The sequence below is a fragment of the Osmerus eperlanus genome, chromosome 1, assembly GCF_963692335.1.
Source record: "Osmerus eperlanus chromosome 1, fOsmEpe2.1, whole genome shotgun sequence".
NCBI lineage: Eukaryota > Metazoa > Chordata > Actinopteri > Osmeriformes > Osmeridae > Osmerus > Osmerus eperlanus.
Genome location: NC_085018.1, coordinates 23,015,634 through 23,037,951, shown reverse-complemented (window position 1 = coordinate 23,037,951; position 22,318 = coordinate 23,015,634). Strand labels below are relative to the sequence as shown.

At 50.9% G+C, this 22,318-nt stretch overlaps 1 protein-coding gene across 1 annotated transcript in view; it reads right to left on the bottom strand.

Annotated features, from left to right (window-relative positions):
- Positions 1-518: 518 nt before the first annotated feature.
- Positions 519-22,318, bottom strand: part of LOC134019210 (dedicator of cytokinesis protein 3-like) — an 87,885-nt gene continuing 66,085 nt past the window's right edge. Inside the window, exons 11-39 of the mRNA XM_062459904.1 lie at positions 22,107-22,253; positions 21,415-21,513; positions 19,918-20,012; positions 19,465-19,540; positions 17,694-17,794; positions 15,177-15,235; positions 14,627-14,775; positions 14,142-14,227; positions 13,573-13,599; positions 13,310-13,405; positions 12,966-13,026; positions 12,770-12,863; positions 12,519-12,667; positions 11,905-11,991; positions 11,669-11,773; positions 11,055-11,196; positions 10,754-10,920; positions 10,387-10,473; positions 9,847-10,026; positions 9,503-9,586; positions 9,188-9,304; positions 8,764-8,873; positions 8,084-8,210; positions 7,891-7,972; positions 7,431-7,549; positions 7,240-7,327; positions 6,957-7,076; positions 5,757-5,839; positions 519-4,885 (exon numbers count right to left, since the gene is read on the bottom strand). Coding sequence (XP_062315888.1) covers positions 4,286-4,885; positions 5,757-5,839; positions 6,957-7,076; positions 7,240-7,327; positions 7,431-7,549; positions 7,891-7,972; positions 8,084-8,210; positions 8,764-8,873; positions 9,188-9,304; positions 9,503-9,586; positions 9,847-10,026; positions 10,387-10,473; positions 10,754-10,920; positions 11,055-11,196; positions 11,669-11,773; positions 11,905-11,991; positions 12,519-12,667; positions 12,770-12,863; positions 12,966-13,026; positions 13,310-13,405; positions 13,573-13,599; positions 14,142-14,227; positions 14,627-14,775; positions 15,177-15,235; positions 17,694-17,794; positions 19,465-19,540; positions 19,918-20,012; positions 21,415-21,513; positions 22,107-22,253 — 3,537 coding nt within the window. The 3' untranslated portion in view covers positions 519-4,285. The remainder of the gene's footprint in view (positions 4,886-5,756; positions 5,840-6,956; positions 7,077-7,239; positions 7,328-7,430; positions 7,550-7,890; positions 7,973-8,083; positions 8,211-8,763; positions 8,874-9,187; positions 9,305-9,502; positions 9,587-9,846; positions 10,027-10,386; positions 10,474-10,753; positions 10,921-11,054; positions 11,197-11,668; positions 11,774-11,904; positions 11,992-12,518; positions 12,668-12,769; positions 12,864-12,965; positions 13,027-13,309; positions 13,406-13,572; positions 13,600-14,141; positions 14,228-14,626; positions 14,776-15,176; positions 15,236-17,693; positions 17,795-19,464; positions 19,541-19,917; positions 20,013-21,414; positions 21,514-22,106; positions 22,254-22,318) is intronic.

Sequence of the window (22,318 nt, the reverse complement as noted above, 5' to 3'; positions counted from 1 at the left end):
CCATTGGATTCTAGATTCAGGGACTTTCTTTCACTGAAAAAATAACTAATGAAATAATGTCAGTTGGAAACAGTATTGAGTCAATAAAACATCTTTAATGTATGGCATTAATTATGAATTCCACAACAAAGCTGTTAAGTGAGTAGGAAAAAGTGTGTATTTACATCTAAAATACACATCACAGTTTATTCATGCTAACACAATATATACTGTACAATAGATACTTTGAGAGCAAATTGTACAAATGTTTTCATATTCCCTTCGTGGGATTTTGTCTTCGAAGCAAAACACACAAAATAACCAAAAATAATTAGGCAAATGAAAGTCACATTTTTTGTATGTTTTTCTCTACTTTTAAAAACACATTTACATCAGAAAGTACAAGGCAGACAATTAATCACAATCTATACAGGTTTTGCTCTTGTTTATCTTTATAAATACACTGTTCGCCCCCCAGGGTTATGTACATATAATTAAAGTTGCCTGCCAAGATGGCATTGAGACCTACATAGATCTCCAACGCAGCTATATCTGCTGTTCTGCCTCTCTTCGGTCACTCTCTCACCAGAACTCTCACCCCAGATCCGGTTCTGTCAGAACGTAGTCGTACAACTTACTAGAACAAACCCAAACCTGCACCTGCACACAGTTCCACATCTGCTAAACTCTACCACGCAACACAGAAATAATAGAACTATGTCTAAAATGGCAAGAATGTATCAGTATTATGGAGGCAGGTACAGTCGGGCAAGCAGGCGCTGGCTTTAAATAATAAAAAATAAAAAAAAGGTAAAACCTGCTGTGATTTCAGCATTGGCCACTAGAGGGCATCCAACGCTGATGCCATGCAAAATCATATTTTGTTATTCAAATTACATCTGCTTCTATTTTCTCTAACAAATGAACCCTGTGTGAAATAAACTGCAGGCTATGTACAGCTTGCTTTACTACTGGACTCATCCTCACACGGACAAGTGGAGTAGTAGGGACAAATGAGTATCCTAAAAGACATGTCAGTGCATCTTCAAACATAATCTTACATTGTAGTGGGTAGTTGAATTCTCTTCCTCAAACATCTTCTGTGCTACTGCAGTGGATCTATCAAAAAAAAATCTGATTTTTGTCGGAAATGTATTTTTAAAAAGGTACTTTGAGCTCAGTAAAAACATTTAGGGAAACCCATTTTTAAACCGATAACATACATATGTCTTATGTTCATGAAATTCTGGAACTTTGCATAGTTTATTCTCATTAAATGTGGCTTCACTCTGCATATAGTAGGTGTGCTTTCCACTTCTGGGTAGTACATGTTGGGCTGTGACCTGCTCCAGTCCCCATCAGACCTCAGCTGGTAACTCAAACCTTCCTCTTTTTAATCCTCTTACCTCAAGATGGCCCTGAGGGAGTCCACTGCAGGTACACGTTTGGAGCCTGCAGATCCTTTTTTGCTGACTAAATTAAGAGGCATGATTAAATATGAATAATCTCACTGGGCCAGTCCGGAGTCAGACGTGGGTCATGAAGGGATCTAGAATAGTCAAAAGGTGCCCTTGATTTAACCTGACAGCACAATGGAAATACTTCCTTAAATGGAGAGTCTTCATGCAAGGTAAGTTAAATCAAGTGCACCTTAAACTGGGGTCCAGCAGTCCTGGGTGGTACATAGTACATGCAATTTACAATCTCTCTTTTTTTCCACCTTCATCAAACACACAGGTGTGGAGCGCCCACAGACAGCCTGACAGGGTAGCATTGCTTTGACATTATTTCAAGTGTTATAAGTGGTTAAATAAATACACCATATCATAAGTGAGACGTTATATGTTCTCTATCCGCTACACATTAGCATAGGATGAAAACAAATCAAAAATCATTTCAGTTGTTGAATTACAAAAAGAAAGTCCCTCATACAGAGGCATGCATCTACCTGGTCATTTGTACAAGTTTACAGTGTATGTTCCTTCTGTAAGAGAGCAGAGAAATCTTGACAGAGAGCGAGAGAGCACCATCAGAGAGAGAGAGAGATGGTGTTGGAGAAGCTGTGACTGAACACTGTGACCACACAGACCCAGACGCACACCGGAAAACTCACTGCTTCACACAACAAGAACATATGGGAACACATGGTCGGGTAGAAGTTATAAAAATGGAATTATTCCAAAAGGAATTTCTCACCATCTCACCATCTTAATAAGGAGGAGAGGAGAGGATGCGCCTACAGAATCAGGAAGCATGGAGCAGTATTGAGAGAGCAGTATTGAGAGAGAGAGAGAGAGAGAGAGAAAGAGAGAGAGACAGAGAGACAGAGAGACAGGAAAGAATAGTGGACAGCTACAGTCGCTCCCTAACCAGGAAGTGTAGAAACTTAAGATGTTCCAACCAACCAACACCTTTCAACAAGCTCAAAGTTTCAGACCGTTTCAGAAAAGTAGATATTTCCAGAAAGAAAGATCTCCAACAGTCTGAGAGAGGAATATGCTAGAAAAAGCTCCTTCTCCATCTCATCTTCCTGACAGCAGATGGGGGAGCAACCACCTTCATATCAGTGGCCTTTTCCCCGGAACGAACAAACAGGAAGTAAAGTATCAAATCAAAACATTATCTATTTTATGATTATTTCTTGATTTTTTGTATTTTCAAATTGGCTCTCCACTGCCCTTCACTAGACAGTGAGACCACATCCTGGATTCCACAGCTACTAGTGGGCTTCAAGGCCAGTGTCTTGCATATCATATTCATCAACTCTTTCCTCCTTTGCTAAGGATCATATATATTATATCAATACTTTACCATACATTACTGTACACCATACATTTGCAGACATTGGCAGCACTAAAAATATATATATATATTATCTTTGTTCCATCACCCTGACATCAAAAAGAGTTTTATCCCAAGAGAGGTTCATGCTGATATTGCCTTTCCAGATAAGCAAAAATACTGCAGGCTTTGTTGCAAAAGAGAAAACTTTGATGAAGTGTACAGATTCTTCAGCCTGCAGACCATGACAGAGTGAAGCGCTTCATTCTCAAATGAAGCGCTTCATTCTCAAGTGTCTGTCTCAGCTAGAATCAGGCTGTCATAGCATCGTAACCTTCCCTCTGAGTGTCACGGTAACGGCTGAGTTGGGGGATCTGACCAAACACCCCCACAGAACATTTACCGCTAGACCAAAGACATCCACTGAGGTCTATTTGGATATTTGGGCTTGTCGATAGCAGGCGGGGCATATTATCATACGAGTATTGTACCAAACAAGCGCTGCTCTGTGAGGAGAGGAAACTACGGGAAAAAAAGAGTTACACTTTAAGTGTAACCTGACATCTCTGATCAACAGTGACTCAACACTTTCCTCCTTTCAACTGTCCATTAACTCTGTGCAGGTGGTAGTCCAGACGCACAACCATTATCTAGTTACCAAATAACCAATCCACCATTCCAGTAGCCTACAGATAATCTATCTAAAGCCCTTTACAACCAGAACCAAACCCACATTGTTTATCCATCTCAGTTCATGTATAGAAAAATAAGTGAGTTGGAAGGTTCTGGTGCCAGGGCATCTGTACTAAAGTGCATCCTCAGTTGAGATGGCAAACTGCAGGTCTTTATCGAATTACAGATCATTAACTGTCGAATCAAACAGCAATCAGTTAACTGATCATCTTTGTGCAATGACCTCTGGTTTTGGCCCTGAACTATGATTCAGCTAGAATCTGTGGCGAGTGAAAAGGTAGCTGTACCGTATCAGTGGAGTATCACAATTTGACACAATTTGACACACTAGAGATGAACATGAAGTCCAGTATGACATCATTAGAGATGAACATGACGTCCAGTATGACATCATTAGAGATGAACATGACGTCCAGTATGACATCATTAGAGATGAACATGACGTCCAGTATGACATCACTGCCTAGTTTGGTTTAGAAACACTCATTACAAAGACACTTCCTGAACATGTAGTGGGGACACACAGTGATGACAACTGGTTAGGAAACGTAGAGCCTCGCATCTGAAGGACTGGAGGGGCTGGAGGGGACAGGGTGTGGTATGGGGAACAGGGGCGGGGGCGGGGAGTGGGGGACAGAATCTATCACTTAACCCTTTTCCGGCCTAACCCTAACCCACCTTCCAACTGCAATTGATAAGGAAGATTTATAAAGTAAATCTCCACAGAGATGAATCAGGTTGACATCCTACAGGTTTGAAGTTCGTTCCCGACGGTGGTGTTCCCCACCCTCGCTCCCAGCTGCACTGTCCCTGACCTGAGCATGTCCTGAGCCTACTCCTCACTGCTGACCCCATGCTGCCACGCCACCTTGGCCTGCTCCTCCTTACCCCCCAGGAGGGGCTGGGAGATCTTGCGGGGCATGGGCCTGAGGGGTGCCGGCGAGGACGGAGGGCACAGGTCCTCCTCGGGGATGCAGCCCTCCCTGAGGTAGGGCTTGGGGGGCAGGGCCGGGGGGGGCTCGTGGTGGTGGTAGAGGGGCGGGTGGGGGTAGTGGAGGTGGAGGGGGCCCTCCTGGGGGACGGTGGCCAGGATGGGGGCCACGCCGCCGGGGGCGGACAGGCTGCGGCAGGGCGGGAGCTTGGCTCCATCCAGAACGTCGGGCTCGGACACGCTGTAGCGCACGGCCAGGTAGGGGGAGGGGGAGTCCAGGTCCTCGCCGTCCGTGGTCCACGTCTGGCTGCTGGGGGCGGAGTCTAGTGTGTCGGTGCGTACGGGCGGCTCGCAGGAGGAAGATGATTGGCCGGCGGGGGCGAAGTTGCTCTCACTGAGTGAAGAGACGCCACTGCTGGCACTGCCAGAGAGGGTGGAGTTACTGCCATCCAGGACGGACTGGGGACTGGTGGGCGAGGCAGGTATAGGGTGCAGGGGAGACTGGGGAGAGAGAGGAAATACACAGAGAGATAGAGAAAGAGAGAGAGAGAGAATGAGGGGGAATGAGAGAGAAAATTAGAGCGGGAATGAGAGAAAGAATGAGGGAAGAGCAAAAACAAAAGAAAGAGAGGGGAGAAGAGAGACGTTATGTTACTTCCTGACTGCCTGCTGACAGACAACCTGACTGGCTGTTGGACTGTTGGACTATCTGTCTGACTGTTGGACTGTTGGACTATCTGACTGGCTGTTGGACTATCTGACTGGCTGTTGGACCGTTGAACTATCTGACTGGCTGTTGGACTGTTGGACTATCAGACTGACTGTTGGACTGTTGGACTATCTGACTGGCTGTTGGACTGTTGGACTATCTGACTGACTGTTGGACTGTTGGACTATCTGACTGGCTGTTGGACTGTTGGACTATCTGACTGGCTGTTGGACTGTTGGACTATCTGACTGGCTGTTGGACTGTTGGACTATCTGACTGGCTGTTGGACTGTTGGACTATCTGACTGGCTGGCTAGCTTGCAGCAGGAGAGAGAGATGTTAGCACTGGTTGCTGTTACACACAGATGCATTCCCAAAGACAGCAGAAAAGACATGATCAAACTGAAGCAAATGGACAAATGGAAGCACACACACATACACTCAAACATAACCTCTCTCTCCTACTCACTCGCACACAAGCATACACACACACGCAAACACACACAGCTCTTATTATCTTGGAAGTCATGGGATGTTTGTAAAGCTTAGACTCCCAGTAGACTGAGGGGACCATGGGAACGAACAGGACACTAGGGGGACAGACAGACAGACAGGCAGGCAGACAGACAGGCTGACGGCTGACTAGCAGAGACTAGGAGGGTACCTTTCTTAAGGAGCGCGCAGGGAGAGCTGGAGGGAGGTCGCTGATCTGGTGGTGGAAAGCATCAAAGTGCATCGAGAAGTGTCCTATTGGGAAGACACAGCAGGACAGACGGGTTGGAGCGAGAGACATCCAGAGAGAGAGAGAGAGAGACACGGGGAGAGAGACATCCAGAGAGAGAGAGAGACACAGAGAGAGAGAGACATCCAGAGAGAGAGAGAGACACAGAGAGAGAGAGACATCCAGAGAGAGACACTGAGAGAGAGAAAGAGAGAGAGACGGTGAGAGAAAGAGAGAGAGACACACACAGAGCGAAAGAGAGCGAGAAAGAGACTGCTGTGTTCAGAGCTCTGATGTAGACGCCCTGCCCAGAGCAAACCCCCGCAGGCTCCAGAGCAGACCTGGCAGCACGTGCAGGGGGGGCGGAGGAGGGGGGGGAGGGAGGAGGGGGGGAGGAGGGGGGAGGGGGGTGGGAGGGGGGTGGGAGGAGGGGGGGGAGAGAGGAGGAGACACAAGGTAGTATGAGAGGGTAAGGGACATCTAAGGTGACATTGGGGGCAGAGGGCACGCTGTATCTCAGAGGGTGAAGACACACACACACACACACACACACCATGTTCACCCCTGCTACTCACCTCCCTCAGAACACCGTTTAGAACGTTCATCCAACAGACCCACGCACGCTTGACACAATCGCAAACACACACACATGAAAGCACACACATACACAATACTGTAGAATCACGTGAACATGAAAGCACACACACACAACGGCAGGATTTGACAGCCCGTGGTCACAGCTGCACCAAACGGTGGATTCACAGCAGCCAGGTTGAGGAGACGAACCAACAGAACAACCAGCGGAACTACACAGGCTGCAAATCCTCATCTCTCCTTGGAACGGAAAAAGACCTGGAGGTCGTTTAGACTGGTCCAGCTTCTCACCAGCGTTCTGACAGGTCACTGGGCTTCAATCAGGATCATCACTCATGACCTCTCTAGAGGCCTGGTTACCTACCAACTGTCTACTCTGCTCCCAGGCCAGCCCACACACACACACACACACACACACTGTTTCAGACACTATGGAAAGAGTCCCAGCAGGCCTGGGATCAGGATGTAGTGAGGTACACTAGGTGTCTCTGACACCCAGGGTGTGGTGTCCCAGTGCCACCACTAGAGGGGGCTGTCACGCTCGCTCACCAGGGGGCAGGCTGCGAGGGGGGACCGGGGGGGCCAGGACACTGCCCACGTGGGCCGACAGGAAGGGGAGGGCCTCCCTGGTGCCACTGTCCAGACTCCAGCTGCTGGGCGTGGTCAGGACTGGAGGGAGGGGGGGGGGCGGAGAGGGGGAGAGAGAGGGTGGGAGAGAGAAAGAAGGAGAGAGGGAGATGATTAAGCACATGGGTCCAGTTAGTCTCCAAGATGTCTTCTGCTGTGAAACTAGCTGAAGGACGAAGGTGATGAATATGATGATGAAGCTCACCTTTCTCTGCCACTGATAGATTGGGGTCGCTGCATGGCTTGCATGGACCAATCACCTGGTGGAACAACGCTCGCTGGAAATTGGTTGGCTGATGAGATATAGAAATATAATTAAAAGTGGAATGTGTGTGTGTATATGGCCCTACGTGTCCATTGTCAGTGATGTTGGGGTACATGTGTGTGTGTGTCCACCTGTCCGTTCTCGGTGATGTTGGGGTACATGGCGCTGCTGGGCCTGTCCCGGTGAGGAGGCAGCAGCATGAGCATCTCCCGGTTGTGGCGGAATTTATCAGGGAGAGACGGAGACCCTACTGGAGGAGGAGCACAGGGGGACACGCTTAGAACCAGGGAGAGAGAGGGGGGAGGGGGGGAGGGAGAGAGAGAGGGAGAGAGGGGGAGGGAGGGAGAGGGGGGAGGGAGAGGGAGGGAGATAGAGAGAGAGAGAGGGGGGAGGGAGAGAGAGAGGGAGGGAGAGAGAGGGGGGAGGGAGAGAGAGAGGGGGGAGGGAGAAAGGGGAGGGAGAGAGAGAGAGAGAGAGAGAGAGAGAGAGAGAGAGAGAGAGAGGGGGAGGGAGATACAGAGAAAGAAAGGGAGAGAGAGGAAAGGAAAACAGCGTCCGTGTGTGTGTGACAGCTCCTCCACCGGTCCTTACCTCTGATGCAGGAGGGGGCGGAGTTTATCATCTGTGACGGGGCCGAGTGGGTGGAGCTGAGGCTGGAGGAGGAGGGGCTGGGCTGCAGAAGGACGAGAAGCGACAGGTCAGGAGGTCAGCCCTCGATAAGGAGGCGGGGAAGGTGTCAGTGACGGTGTCAGGGGGCGGCGGGGGTCAGGGGAGGGGAAGGTACCTGCATGCGGTAGAAGTCCTCGGGGTGCTCCAGCACCAGGCCGTCTGTCAGGATGAGCAGGTTCCCCGTTTCACTGGAGGAGTGGGATGACAGAGAGGAGGACGACTGACGCACTGAAGCCAGCAGGCTGATAGGAGGAGGGGAGGTGGGGGGGAGGGGAGGTGGGGTGGGTGACACAAGGGAAGGGGGGAGGGTGGGTGGTGGTTGAGTGTGACAGAGGGGAGGGAGGAACACAACCAGAGAGTGAGGCAGGCCAGGGGAGGGGGGGGAGTGGGGAGGGGGTGAAGAGGTGGAGGGAAGAGGGTGAGCAGTGAAGATGGGGTGAGAGACAGCAGAAACACCGTAATGAATGTTGAAGGGAGAGAAGAGAGAGAGAGGAGAGAGAGAGGGAGGGAGAGAGAGAACAGATTTTGACAGAAAATGTGAAGCGAGGTAAGTGAGGAAGAGAGGAATGGAGAGGAGTGACTGTGACAAAGGTGAGCAGTTTGAGGGTGTGTGTGGGTGGGGGGTGGGGGGGGTGAACTACAGCAAGGGAATCAACAACAACTTGAGCATGTATGTGTGTGTGTGTGTATGGTATGCATGTGTATATGTGTGGTATGAGTGATCATGTCAGAGCGTGTGTGTGGTATGCATGTATGTGTGTGTGTGTGTGTGGTAGGCATGTGTGTGTGACCGACCTGTGCCTGTGCATGAGTTTGAAGCTCTCGGGGCTCAGGGGGCTCTGGGAGGCCAGGATGCCTCTGGGAGTGCTGCTGCCCGGGCCAGGCTTGTCCACACCTGGCAGACCCTGGACAGCACACACACACACACACACACAAATCAACTCTCTCTCTCGACTCAACTCTCTCTCCCTGCGCAACACTCTTTCTCCACACAACAGGACTCTGAACACTCTGAATCTGAGTCTAGGAGAGTAATACTTTCTACTTCTTGTTGGCTTATTCACATCTCAGAAAGCTGAATATATGAGATACAGAGAGAGAGAGAGAGAGAGAGAGAGAGAGAGAGAGAGAGAGAGAGAGAGAGAGGGAGAGAGAGAGAGAGAGAGAGAGAGAGAGAGAGAGATAGGGAGAGAGAGAGAGCTCTTCATCCAACACTCACGTGGAACAGGCTGCTCCTCATGACCTGGAACTGATCTATCAGCTTCTTGTGCAGGGGACGCATTTCTGGGTGCACCAACTTCTCATGAACAGCCAGACCCACTCCCAGGATATGAACCTACACACACGCACAGAGAGGATGATGTTTGTGTTCGAGGAGACAGACTGAGTCTTCAGTCTTAGCTGGACACACACCGCCTTGTGAGGTTTTGAAGCTGACACTAGGTTTTAATCCTACTTGGTGTAAATGAATAACGTGTCCTTAAAGACAGGAGGACATGAGTGCAGGTGTGGAGGAGACGAGAAGATGTCTGACCTGCTCCTGCATCAGGTCCTTCAGCTGGGTGATCTTCTCTGTGTCCTCAGGGTGACTGGAGATGTACTCCTTATCGAAGAACGCCTGGAGAACCAGACGACCACAACACTGAGTAAGAGATTACCCCTCACACACACACACACCCTTCACCCTCACACACACCCTTCACCCTCACACACACCCTCCCATCACCCTCAAATACGGTCCAAATACGCATCGTAACAGCATGTGTTCACACACTTCCTAGGTCTGCTCTACTTGTCTGAGAAAAAAAAGCTATTTTTAGCGACTCAGTAAAGCAGCGTCCAGCTCCAGTATCCCACAATCCCCCCCGCCCTCCTCACTTCCTGGTAGCGGGCGATGCCTCCGTTGACGGCGGCGTCGATGACCCCGTTCAGACACATGCTGAGCAGGTTGATGTTGCCATGGAGCTGCTTGTGCTGGTACTGGCTGATGAGCGTACGCAGCTCGTGGTTCTTGTTCTCCACCACGTAGATGGCGTTCTCCAGGGGACTCACCTCCACCTGCACACAGGGGAGGAGAGGGAACCAGACACACCTCAGCACCTGTCTCTGACGTGTGTTTGGTTGAGAACACATCATCAGAGCATCACCGGAGGGAGCCTGAGAAGGAACGAGCGCTTTGCTTGACACACCATGAAACACAACAATAAATGATTGATGTCTTCTCAGATGGCTGAGCGGTTAGGGAGTTGGGCTATTAATCAGAAGGTTGCCGGTTCGATTCCAGTACGTGCCTCGGGGAGAATGTCCCTGTACTTACTGTAAGTCGCTCTGGATAAGAGTGTCTGCTAAATGACTAAATGTAAATGTAATGTAATGTTCTCTGTTGTAATTGTATCGGACACAGAAACGGATGCCCACCAGTTCTCTCCTCTCCACCTGGAACCAGCGGGAGATGCCGGGCAGGGGGTGCGTCAGGATGAGGGTGGTTCTCTCAATCCACAAGCTCTGTGAAGAGAAGGTCCAGAGATTAACGCAACAGCCAGCCCGCACACAGAACACTCACCTGCTGCCCACATCACCACGAGTCAGCAGCTTCACTGCATTAGGAAGTCCATGTTGATGATGCACTGTACAGAATGAGGGACGGTTGCATTGCAGGGGGGTCCTGAAATCATTAGCTATACGCCGATCCTAACTTTTTTGGACCCCCCAGATCCTGACTAGATGAGAAACGTTCAGCAGGACTGAGGAGCGTGAGGGGAATGTGCCGGAAGGCCCGCCCGACCTTGAACTCGTTCTCTCTGTCCTTGGAGCCCTTGTGGAAGGGCCGGTCGTAACGGAAGCGGCGCACGTTGTTGACCCGGTAGAAGCTCTTGATCCGGTCGGGGACGCGGTCCATCTGGAGAACGTTCACGCTCTCCGGTACCGGCGTCACCGCATATATCTGGAGGTCTGGAGGGGGGTCGTTAGGGAACACACACACACACATGCCAATGACAAGACAATCTGTCCTCATACAAGCCACTCACACATAAGTGGACTAAACACACACAAACTCTAACACTCGTTCTTCTTGGCAAGGATACACTGAGCATCGCACTGTAAGATGGCTTCATCTGGCTGGTTGGGATGCTGCATGGCAATGGCTTGTGGGAATTCTCCCAGCATCCTTTGCTGGAAGGCCTCCAGTCTCTCGTAATCGTGACCCCGGCAGACAAACTCCTTGTTCTGTTAGGAGAACCCCCCCCCCCAGATGGAACCAGCTCAGACACAGAACATCAGCTCCTCCAAGGCTCACTAACTCATCATCCGTAAACCGTAAACCACCAAAACAAACCTCGGAAATCTGGACTAGTTTTGTGATTTAGAGTCCCAGTAGCATAATAGCCTTCTCAGGGTGTGTCTGCGGCGTGTCTGAGGCATGTTTGAGGCGTGTCTGAGGCGTGTCTGAGGGGTGTCTGAGGCGTGTCTGTGGCGTGTCTGAGGCATGTTTGAGGCGTGTCTGAGGCGTGTCTGAGGCATGTCTGAGGCGTGTCTGAGGCGTGTCTGAGGCGTGTCTGAGGCGTGTCGGAGGCGTGTCTGAGGGGTGTCTGAGGCGTGTCTGAGGCGTGTCTGAGGGGTGTCTGAGGCGTGTCTGAGGCGTGTCTGAGGCGTGTCTGAGGCGTGTCTGAGGACAGACTCAGCAGGAGACTACACTCACCCTGAGGAAGAAGGGGAACTTGCGTCCGTAGAAGCCCACCCTGAAGAACTCCGGTTCCAGACGCTGCTGCTCCATGATGTTGTCGTAGTACGCTGCCTCCATTTTCTACCCAACACCACACAGGGAGAGGAGGACAGTACAGTGGATTACAGCAGAGTAGACTAAATGATACTGTAGTGTATTATTGTACTGAACGCGGGACAGGAGACTGGAGGGTGTTATGGTCTACAGCTTACCCGGATCCAGCTCAGGCTCTGGTAGTCATACAGAGTCTCATACTGAAAGGCCAGCTCCCTACACAGGGGGATCCCATACTCCCAACACTGAGGAGAACACACACACACACAGATGTACACGCACACACACACACACACACAGATGCACACGCACACACACACACACACACAGATGCACACGCACACACACACACACACAGATGTACACGCACAGATACACACACACACACAGATGCACACGCACACACACACACACACACACACACATGCACACGCACGCACACACACACACACACACACACACAGATGCACACGCACACACACACACACAGATGCACACGCACACACACACACACACACACAGATGCACACGCACACACACACACACACACAGATGCACACGCACACACACACACACACAGATGCACACGCACACACACACACACACACACAGATGCACACGCACAGATACACACAGAGACACACATAAACCTCAGTTTAGTCATCCATGTCACATATGATGTATCGGTCTGACTAGCTGGTGTGCAGAAAGGAGACTCACTAAGTGACTAACCTGCTCGTTAAGCTGCTAGTTACTCAAACCTCAAGCTCACCTTGCCCTTGTTGAAGTAGTGGATGACCTTGCGGCAGAGGCCCTCCTTGCGGTGCCACTCGCTCTGGGCGGGGTAGTGGAGGAACTCCCTGAGGGGGCGTTCCTCCCAGTGCAGCAGCTCCCAGTACAGCAGCAGGGTGAAGGCAGCCTCTGCACGCACACACACAATCTGCTATTACGGGTGCAAATGTGTGTGTGCGTATGTATGTGTGTGTACGTGTGTGTGTGTGTGTGTGTGTGCGTGTGTTGTACCTGTGTAGTTCTCCGCCTGCAGGTGCATGTCACACAGCTTGTGGATGTAGCGGATGTACATCTCCTCCTTGTTGATCTCTGACTTGTAGAAGTTCTACACAAGCACAAACACGACAAGCTCAAACACGGTCAGCCCAGACCGGAGAGACACGCAGAGAGAGATAGCGAGCACAGAGGCGTCTGGTGGGGCTCTCACCAGGAGGTTGACTGTGCAGCCGACCTTCTTGTTCTCCGTCTCGTCTCCTTTCATGCAGTCCCTGTGCGAGGCAGACAAGACAGGCACAGGTTAGCCTTCTTCATTTAACTGACTAAACATCTTAATTTTAGAGAAGCTGGGAGCAGATTCTGAATGGTTTAGTTATGGTAAATGGACTGCAGTTGGCCTTGTATACAGGGGTCATACATCCTTAAGCCTCCTGTTTTCTAACTTTCAAAAGGTCAACAAATTCCGCTGACAGGTTTAAGGTACTGAGACTGCAGGTGACATAGAGGTGACGTAGCCAGTCTCTGCTAGTACCAGACTTGTAGTCCTTTACCTACCTGTAGTCCAGAAGTCGCTCCATCAGTCTGGTAACCGAGGTAACGAAGGAGATGCCTGTCTCTCTCCACGTCTCCTGTTCAATCTTCTCCAGCAGGCTGTGAGGTACACACACACAACCTCAAACTCGTAATCTCTTACACATTATCTCAACCATATAAATGCAAATGTCCCGGCAAAAGTACAACCGTTCAATCTGAGGCTGTCCATAGTTAGTAGCACTTGCCAGAGAAAGAGAGAGACAGAAAGCAGAATGTTATCTTACCTGGGGTAGGGCCCAAAGAGCTGGGTGCTAATCCCGCAGCAGAAAGCAGAGACAACAGTCCCAGTTATAACAGGAGTTAGGAGGACACACACAAACTGAAGCCGCATGGCTCAACTGATGTAGAGGGAAAGATAGGAATGGGAGCAGGTATGTGTGAGAGAGAATGTGTCTGCGTGTGAGAGAGAGAGAGAGAGTGTATGTGTGTGTGTGTGTGAGTGTGTGTGTGTGTGTGTTAGGAAGGACATAGTTGTGTGTGTTAGTGTGTGTGTGTTAGGGAGGACATGTGTCTGTGTGTTAGTGTGTGTATGTGTGTTAGGAAGGACATGTGTGTGTGTTAGTGTGTGTGTGTGTGTTAGGAAGGACATAGTTGTGTGTGTTAGTGTGTGTGTGTTAGGGAGGACATGTGCGTGTGTGTTAGTGTGTGTGTTAGGAAGGACATGGTTGTGTGTGTTAGTGTGTGTGTGTTAGGGAGGACATGTGTGTATGTGTTAGTGTGTGTGTGTGTTAGGAAGGACATGTGTGTGTGCGTTAGTGTATTAGCATCAGCTGTGGTTCAGTCCTTCACTTACAGCAGGCTGAAGAGCTCTCTGTAGTTCTCATCCCCTTTCCCCTCAGAAACCAGGCTGTCCAACTTGTCTATCAGCTCTGCCTCCACCTGGTGCACACACACACACACACACACACAAAAGGGTCTCTTTAGAGAACAGGTTTCAAGTCAACTATGATTGACCGACCAACCACCTGAACACAAAACTAACTGCTACAAATGATGTGTCGTTTTCAGAATGCAAGCAGACAGCGTTCAGACAGGTTACGCCCCAGTCTAAGATGAAATGCTTGGAGAGTAATTCACAGTCACCAGCTGACCCTTGACCCGTGTTCAGCTTTTCTTCATGACACACATCTTCCAGCCTGGCAGTGCTGCTGTAGACAGAGCTTACATCCTCTTAATCTCTGACCCCCTAGTTCTTAACCCCTGACCCCCGACCCGTCTGAAGTTGCAGTTACAGTCACACACAACCACCTGACAGCACCCTGAACCTCGACCCCCGACCTGTTTGAAGTTGCCGTTCTTCCTCTGCTCCCAGTCCATCATGTCGTGGAAGATGGGGATCATGATGTTCCTGACCTCCCCCTGGGGCACCAAGGTCACCCCCAGGAACGGGCCAATCATGCCTGGGATGAAGTGGATCTTGTTCTCACCTGCAGCCAATCGCAAAACCCCGTTTCAGACAACACACATTTATACTTCATAGTTTACATAGTGTATGTCTCCTGTATATTTACTAGGTGAAACACAAGAGTGTAAAGACTGTTGATTTTTCACAGTATTTCTCTCTGTTTTGTAATATTTCTTGCAGCCTATTGATGGCAGTATTGCTGCAATATTGAGACACACACATACAGTACATACATATATATATAATGTTTTTTTTTTACTTGGGCTAGTGTTGGCTACATTAAATCATAAAAGGGACAGAAAGGCCTTAGGCATTTTATAATCTTAATTTCTTCATGGTTTTAAGGTCACGGCTGCAGTTTTTTTTTGCTTCAACAGTCAAAAGAGTCAGTGTGTGGGCCATGTAGGGAGCTATAGTTCTCACCAAGGTTCTGCCACATGCTGAACAGCTCGTAGGCCATCATCACTCTCATGTCACCGTACCTACAGGTGACAAGAACACATGCATGATGGAACACACACACACACTGTGTACTGGAGAGCGATGAAGGGGATTACAAAGTCTCGTTAGTCTTGAGGGCTAAATCACAACGTGTGGCACCTCAAGTCACGTTCCAGAAGATAAAATGCAAACAAACATCTAAATAAATACCCCTTCTTGTTCCAGGGGCTTTTGTCTAGCTCAGAACCAGGGGATTGTAATGACCTGCATTTTTCTTTTCTTCATTATCGTGAGATGTTCAATGTCTTCATCATTTTGGGGGGACTGGTTTCTCAGTAGCTGTCTGGGTTTCTCTAGGGCTTTATCTGGAACCTTACGGACATAAAGAGTCTTCTTCAGCATCTGGTCTACTATGAATGCAGCACACTATCATCTTTCTATTTTTGTTTGCGTGTATACCTCTGGGTACCGAGCATATATATATACAGATTGTGAACCTTTGTGTGTACATGAAGGCATTGATTTCACATGACATACTCGGCGCGGTCGGTTTACAACACGACAGTTCACAGCCAGATAGCGGCCTTGAAGTCTGCAGATTCCAGGAAGATACACAAGGAAGAGGGAGCTTGAGGAGGGAGATGTGTGCCAGATGTGTGCGTGCTCCCTTGAAAAATAAATAATCCCTGCGGCTACGTTACTGAAGGTAATCTGAGATTTGGGCGTGTGAGGATTATTGCCTGGATTGGCCCCAGCAGGAAGGGTGTGTGATTAAGAACCCCCGCCAGGCCAGGACACACACACGAGTCACCACACACACACACACACACACACACACACACACACACCAGAAGACTCACATATGCATGCACACCAAAAGACACTCAGACACACAAAAAAGACACACACACACTCATCCAGCTAATGTGTTCTGAGGGGTTTGAAACATGTACAGGCTTGGCACATGAGACAGAGTGAGCCCTTCAACACGCAGCATGATCCACTCATCTGATCCACTCATCTGAACCAGCTCTCAATCCTGGAGATACAGGAACCACGCATTAGACCTGCTAGGGCCAGACACATGTTCCTCAGACACGTTCCACAGATACATGTTTCTCATATTCCTCAGACACATGTTCCACATATTCCCCAGACACTTGTTCGTCATATTCCTCAGACACATGTTCCACATGTTCCTCATATTCCTCAGACACATGTTCCTCATGTTCCTCATATTCCTCAGACACATGTTCCACATGTTCCTCATATTCCTCAGACACATGTTCCACATGTTCCTCAGACACATGTTCCACATGTTCCTCAGACACATGTTCCACATGTTCCTCAGACACATGTTCCACATGTTCCACATGTTCCTCAGACACATGTTCCTCATATTCCTCAGACACATGTTCCTCATATTCCTCAGACACATGTTCCACATGTTCCTCAGACACATGTTCCACATGTTCCTCAGACACATTTTCCACATGTTCCTCATATTCCTCAGACACATGTTCCTCATATTCCTCAGACACATGTTCCTCATGTTCCTCAGACACATATTCCACATGTTCCTCAGACACATGTTCCTCATATTCCTCAGACACGTTCCTCATATTCCTCAGACACATATTCCACATGTTCCTCAGACACATGTTCCTCATATTCCTCAGACACATGTTCCTCATATTCCTCAGACACATGTTCCACATGTTCCTCATATTCCTCAGACACATGTTCCACATGTTCCTCAGACACATGTTCCTCATATTCCTCAGACACATGTTCCACATGTTCCTCATATTCCTCAGACACATGTTCCTCATGTTCCTCAGACACATATTCCACATGTTCCTCAGACACATGTTCCACATGTTCCTCAGACACATGTTCCTCATATTCCTCAGACACGTTCCTCATATTCCTCAGACACATATTCCACATGTTCCTCAGACACATGTTCCTCATGTTCCTCAGACACATGTTCCACATGTTCCTCAGACACATGTTCCTCATATTCCTCAGACACGTTCCTCATATTCCTCAGACACATATTCCACATGTTCCTCAGACACATGTTCCACATGTTCCTCAGACACGTTCCACATGTTCCTCAGATACATGGTGTGTGTTGGTGTGTGTATACTGTCACGGTGGCTGATAGAACGGTGACAGCAGTCGCCCAGGTTGAAACGTTCATCTGCTGATGGACACAGCCTTGGAGGAATCAGTTGGGAGTGGGAGTCAGGTGGCTGAGCGGTTAGGGAATTGGGCTAGTCATCCAAAGGTTGCTGGTTCGATTCCCGGCCGTGCAAATTACGTTGTGTCCTTGGGCAAGGCACTTCACCCTACTTGCCTCAGGGGAATGTCCCTTGACTTACTGTAAGTCGCTCTGGATAAGAGCGTCTGCTAAATGACTAAATATAAATGTAAGAATCTGCTATGACGGGGCAAAGCATGCAGTATATATATATGTGTGTGTGTATGTCTTACTTGTCCAACACTTTCTTCCTCTTGGCAGCAGTGAGAGTCTCCAGCTGCAGACTGGGCTGGTTGATGTAGAGCACAGCCAGACTGAAGTACGAGTTCCATACCTGGACACACACACACACTTTATGTCACATATACTGTTCATGCAAACCAGTTAACGAGCAACAAATAATAATAGATTGCGGTAGATCCCTCCTCCCAGTAGATCAATCTTTCCATTCTCCTCCCTCCACCTCTCCTCCACCCTCCTCCCTCCACCTCTCCTCCACCCTCCTCCCCTCCTCCACCCTCCTCCTCTCCTCCACCCTCCTCCCTCCACCTCTCTTCCACCCTCCTCCATCCACCTCTCCTCCACCCTCCTCCCTCAACCTCTCCGACAACCTTGTTTCATTATTCATGTCATTTATCCTTCATAGGGCAAATCTCTCTGGCAAGCACAGCCATCTGTCTGTCAGCCTGTGGAGTGTGTGTGTGATATTGTTTGTGTGTGTCCGCGCATGTTTGTTTTGTTCGCGTGAATGTGTGTGTGTATGTGAGTGTTTCAGAGAGAAAGAAAGAAAAATGTAGGTAATACAGAAGGAGATGTGTGTGTGCAGGGTGTGTGCTTAAGGGAGAGACAGAGAGAGGGAGGGAGACAGACAGAGAGAGGGAGGCAGAGAGAAAAGAGAGAGACAGGAAGAGATAGATATGCAGAGACAGAGAGAAAGAGGCAGAAACAGAGAGAGGCAGAGAGAGAGACAGAGGGAGAGAGAGAGAGAGAGAGAGAGAGACAGACAGAGGGAGGGAGAGAGAGAGAGAGAGACAGAGAGAGACAGACAGAGACAGAGAAAGAGAGAGGCAGAGAGAGACGGACAGAGGGAGAGAGAGAGAGGCAGGCCTCATTAGGGCTGGGTTAGAGAGCGCTGGGTGGCGAGCTGCAGGGTTCTGTACTGCCTCGGCTGATGGGTGGAGAGAAGCAGCAGGGCGGGGCTTGTGCCTGCAGAGCGAGCAGTGTGATGGGCGGGGCTTGTGCCTGCAGAGCGAGCAGTGTGATGGGCGGGGCTTGTGCCTGCAGAGCGAGCAGTGTGATGGGCGGGGCTTGTGCCTGCAGAGCGAGCAGTGTGATGGGCGGGGCTTGTGCCTGCAGAGCGAGCAGTGTGATGGGCGGGGCTTGTGCCTGCAGAGCGAGCTGTGTGATGGGCGGGGCTTGTGCCTGCAGAGCGAGCAGTGTGATGGGCGGGGCTTGTGCCTGCAGAGCGAGCAGTGTGATGGGCGGGGCTTGTGCCTGCAGAGCGAGCAGTGTGATGGGCGGGGCTTGTGCCTTTAGAGACAGCAGTGTGATGGGCGGGGCTTGTGCCTGCAGAGCGAGCAGTGTGATGGGCGGGGCTTGTGCCTGCAGAGACAGCTGTGTGATGGGCGGGGCTTGTGCCTGCAGAGCGAGCTGTGTGATGGGCGGGGCTTGTGCCTGCAGAGACAGCTGTGTGATGGACGGGGCTTGTGCCTGCAGAGCGAGCTGTGTGATGGGCGGGGCTTGTGCCTGCAGAGACAGCTGTGTGATGGGTGGGGCTTGTGCCTGCAGAGCGAGCTGTGTGATGGGCGGGGCTTGTGCCTGCAGAGACAGCTGTGTGATGGGCGGGGCTTGTGCCCGCAGAGCGAGCTGTGTGATGGGCGGGGCTTGTGCCCGCAGAGACAGCTGTGTGATGGGCGGGGCTTGTGCCTGCAGAGACAGCTGTGTGATGGGCGGGGCTTGTGCCCGCACGCCAGCCGTGTGTCACCCTCCGTCAAAGTCACGCACCTTGAAGTCAAAGTCGGCCTCCGTGAAGTTCTTATGCAGGGCGGGGGAGAGATACTGTGCCGTCGTCACGATAATGCTACACACACACACGCAGAACACACACAACAACGTATGTTAGCAAAGATAAATGTTGAAGCTTTTGAGTGGTTTTGGCATGACTTGAATAGATTTTGTGTTCTTCAGTCTGTCATACTGTCATACTGCTTTTTTTGTAGGAACAGAGAGGGTTAGAGGATGGGAGGCACCGGAAAAAAAGAGTAGAAAGGAATAGAGCACAGCAGAATAGAACAGAACATCACAGAATTTAATAGAACACAATAGAATAGAAGGGACAAGACTACAATAGAATAGAACAGAACAAAATAAAACAGGACAGGACACAGCAGAACAGGACAGAACAGGACAGAACAGGACAAAACAGGACAGAACAGGACAGAAAAGGAGCAGACGTACTTGCTGGTGAGCAGCCTCATCACGTTCCAGTCTCGGGGGAAGATGCTAATCTTCATCAGGTTTCTGAACACACACAGGATCTTCAGCAGGAACTCCTGTGGAGAGACGAGGAGGGGCGTGAGGACGTCAGGAGAGACGAGGAGGGGCGTGAGGACGTCAGGAGAGACAAGGAGGGGCGTGAGGACGTCAGGAGAGACGAGGAGGGGCGTGAGGACGTCAGGAGAGACGAGGAGGGGCGTGAGGACATCAAGAGCGACGAGGAGGGGCGTGAGGACGTCAAGAGAGACGAGGAGGGGCGTGAGGACGTCAAGAGAGACGAGGAGGGGCGTTAGGACGTCAGGAGGGACGAGGAGGGGCGTGAGGACGTCAGGAGGGACGAGGAGGGGCGTGAGGACGTCAGGAGAGACGAGGAGGGGCGTGAGGACGTCAGGAGGGACGAGGAGGGGCGTGAGGACGTCAGGAGAGACGAGGAGGGGCGTGAAGACGTCAGGAGAGACGAGGAGGGGCGTGAGGACGTCAAGAGAGACGAGGAGGGGCGTGAGGACGTCAAGAGAGACGAGGAGGGGCGTGAGGACGTCAAGAGAGACGAGGAGGGGCGTTAGGACGTCAGGAGGGACGAGGAGGGGCGTGAGGACGTCAGGAGAGACGTGAGGACGTCAGGAGGGATGAGGAGGGGCGTGAGGACGTCAGGAGGGACGAGGAGGGGCGTGAGGACGTCAAGAGAGACGAGGAGGGGCGTGAGGACGTCAGGAGGGACGAGGAGGGGCGTGAGGACGTCAAGAGAGACGAGGAGGGGCGTGAGGACGTCAGGAGGGACGAGGAGGGGCGTGAGGACGTCAGGAGGGACGAGGAGGGGCGTGAGGACGTCAGGAGAGACGAGGAGGGGCGTGAGGACGTCAGGAGGGACGAGGAGGGGCGTGAGGACGTCAGGAGGGACGAGGAGGGGCGTGAGGACGTCAGGAGAGACGAGGAGGGGCGTGAGGACGTCAGGAGGGACGAGGAGGGGCGTGAGGATGTCAGGAGGGACGAGGAGGGGCGTGAGGACGTCAAGAGAGACGAGGAGGGGCGTGAGGACGTCAGGAGGGACGAGGAGGGGCGTGAGGACGTCAGGAGGGACGAGGAGGGGCGTGAGGACGTCAGGAGGGACGAGGAGGGGCGTGAGGACGTCAGGAGAGACGTGAGGACGTCAGGAGGGATGAGGAGGGGCGTGAGGACGTCAGGAGGGACGAGGAGGGGCGTGAGGACGTCAGGAGGGACGAGGAGGGGCGTAAGGTCGGCTCCGTCAGGACACCATGCTGGCAGGCGGCTTTGTTTTGCTCATCCTTTACAGATGAGTGTGTGTGTGTGAGTGTGTGAGTGTGTGAGTGTGTGTGAGAGCATGGGTGGGTAAGTGTGAAGGTGTGCATGTGTTCACGCGCGTCAAGAGCGTGTGTGGGTTAGTGTGTGTGAGCGTGTGTGTGAGTGTGTGTCTGGGTGTGTGTGTATGAGCCAGTTAACCTTGAGCTCCTCTTTGCTCTGGAAGTTGTCCAGCAGGTGCTGGAAGTGGACGTCTGTCATCTGGCGAAGCAGAGACAGGAGGCAGGACACATACTCTCCCTGCCAAAGAGAACCCGGGATACAGTTAGCCAATCACATGGCCCCAGGAACCACCCCACCACCAATCAAAACACATACAGATGAGGAAAACTAAGATGGCGGAAGAGATGGTTTGAGAGGCTTGATATCAGGAAATGCATGCAACACTAGTATAAATAGCTCCATGTATATTCACGTATAATATGCCTTCACTGCATCGCTCGGAGGCACAGAAATAGTTAATACACTGTACATACTTTATCAATACACTGTTTTAAAGATTTTACTCAACTAGACTTCCTCCTCACAAATGGCTCACTCCAAGTTTAAAAGTTGCACTTCGACAAAGATCTTACACGTACAGAACTTACTGTGTCCTAGTGATTTACCAAGAGACACAGTAGACAGCTAGATAGGAAGAGAAGCCATAAATGAGAGAACATGCCAGAAGGAAGGCGGTGGAGGGAGGGGTGTGGAGGGGAGGAGTGCGGAGGGGTGCGGAGGGGAGGGGTTGGAGGGGTGCGGAAGGGTGGGGGGGGGTGATGAGGTGGGGGCGATGCATGAAGGGGTGGAGGTGAAGAGGAAGAAGAAGAATCAGATTGTTAGTTACTAACAGTGATCTCAGCCGTGCACTGAGGGCAGCGCTGGCCCCTTACCGCCTCCTGAGACTGGGCCTTGCTCATGATGGCCAGCAGGGTCTGCAGCAGCACATCCAGCAGGCTCTCCACCATCATCTCCACCTCCTCCACCACCGACGAGTCCTGGGGGTGGGGGGAGAGGGAGGAGGAGGAGGGAGGGGGGGGGGAGGAGGGAGGAGAGGTATTAG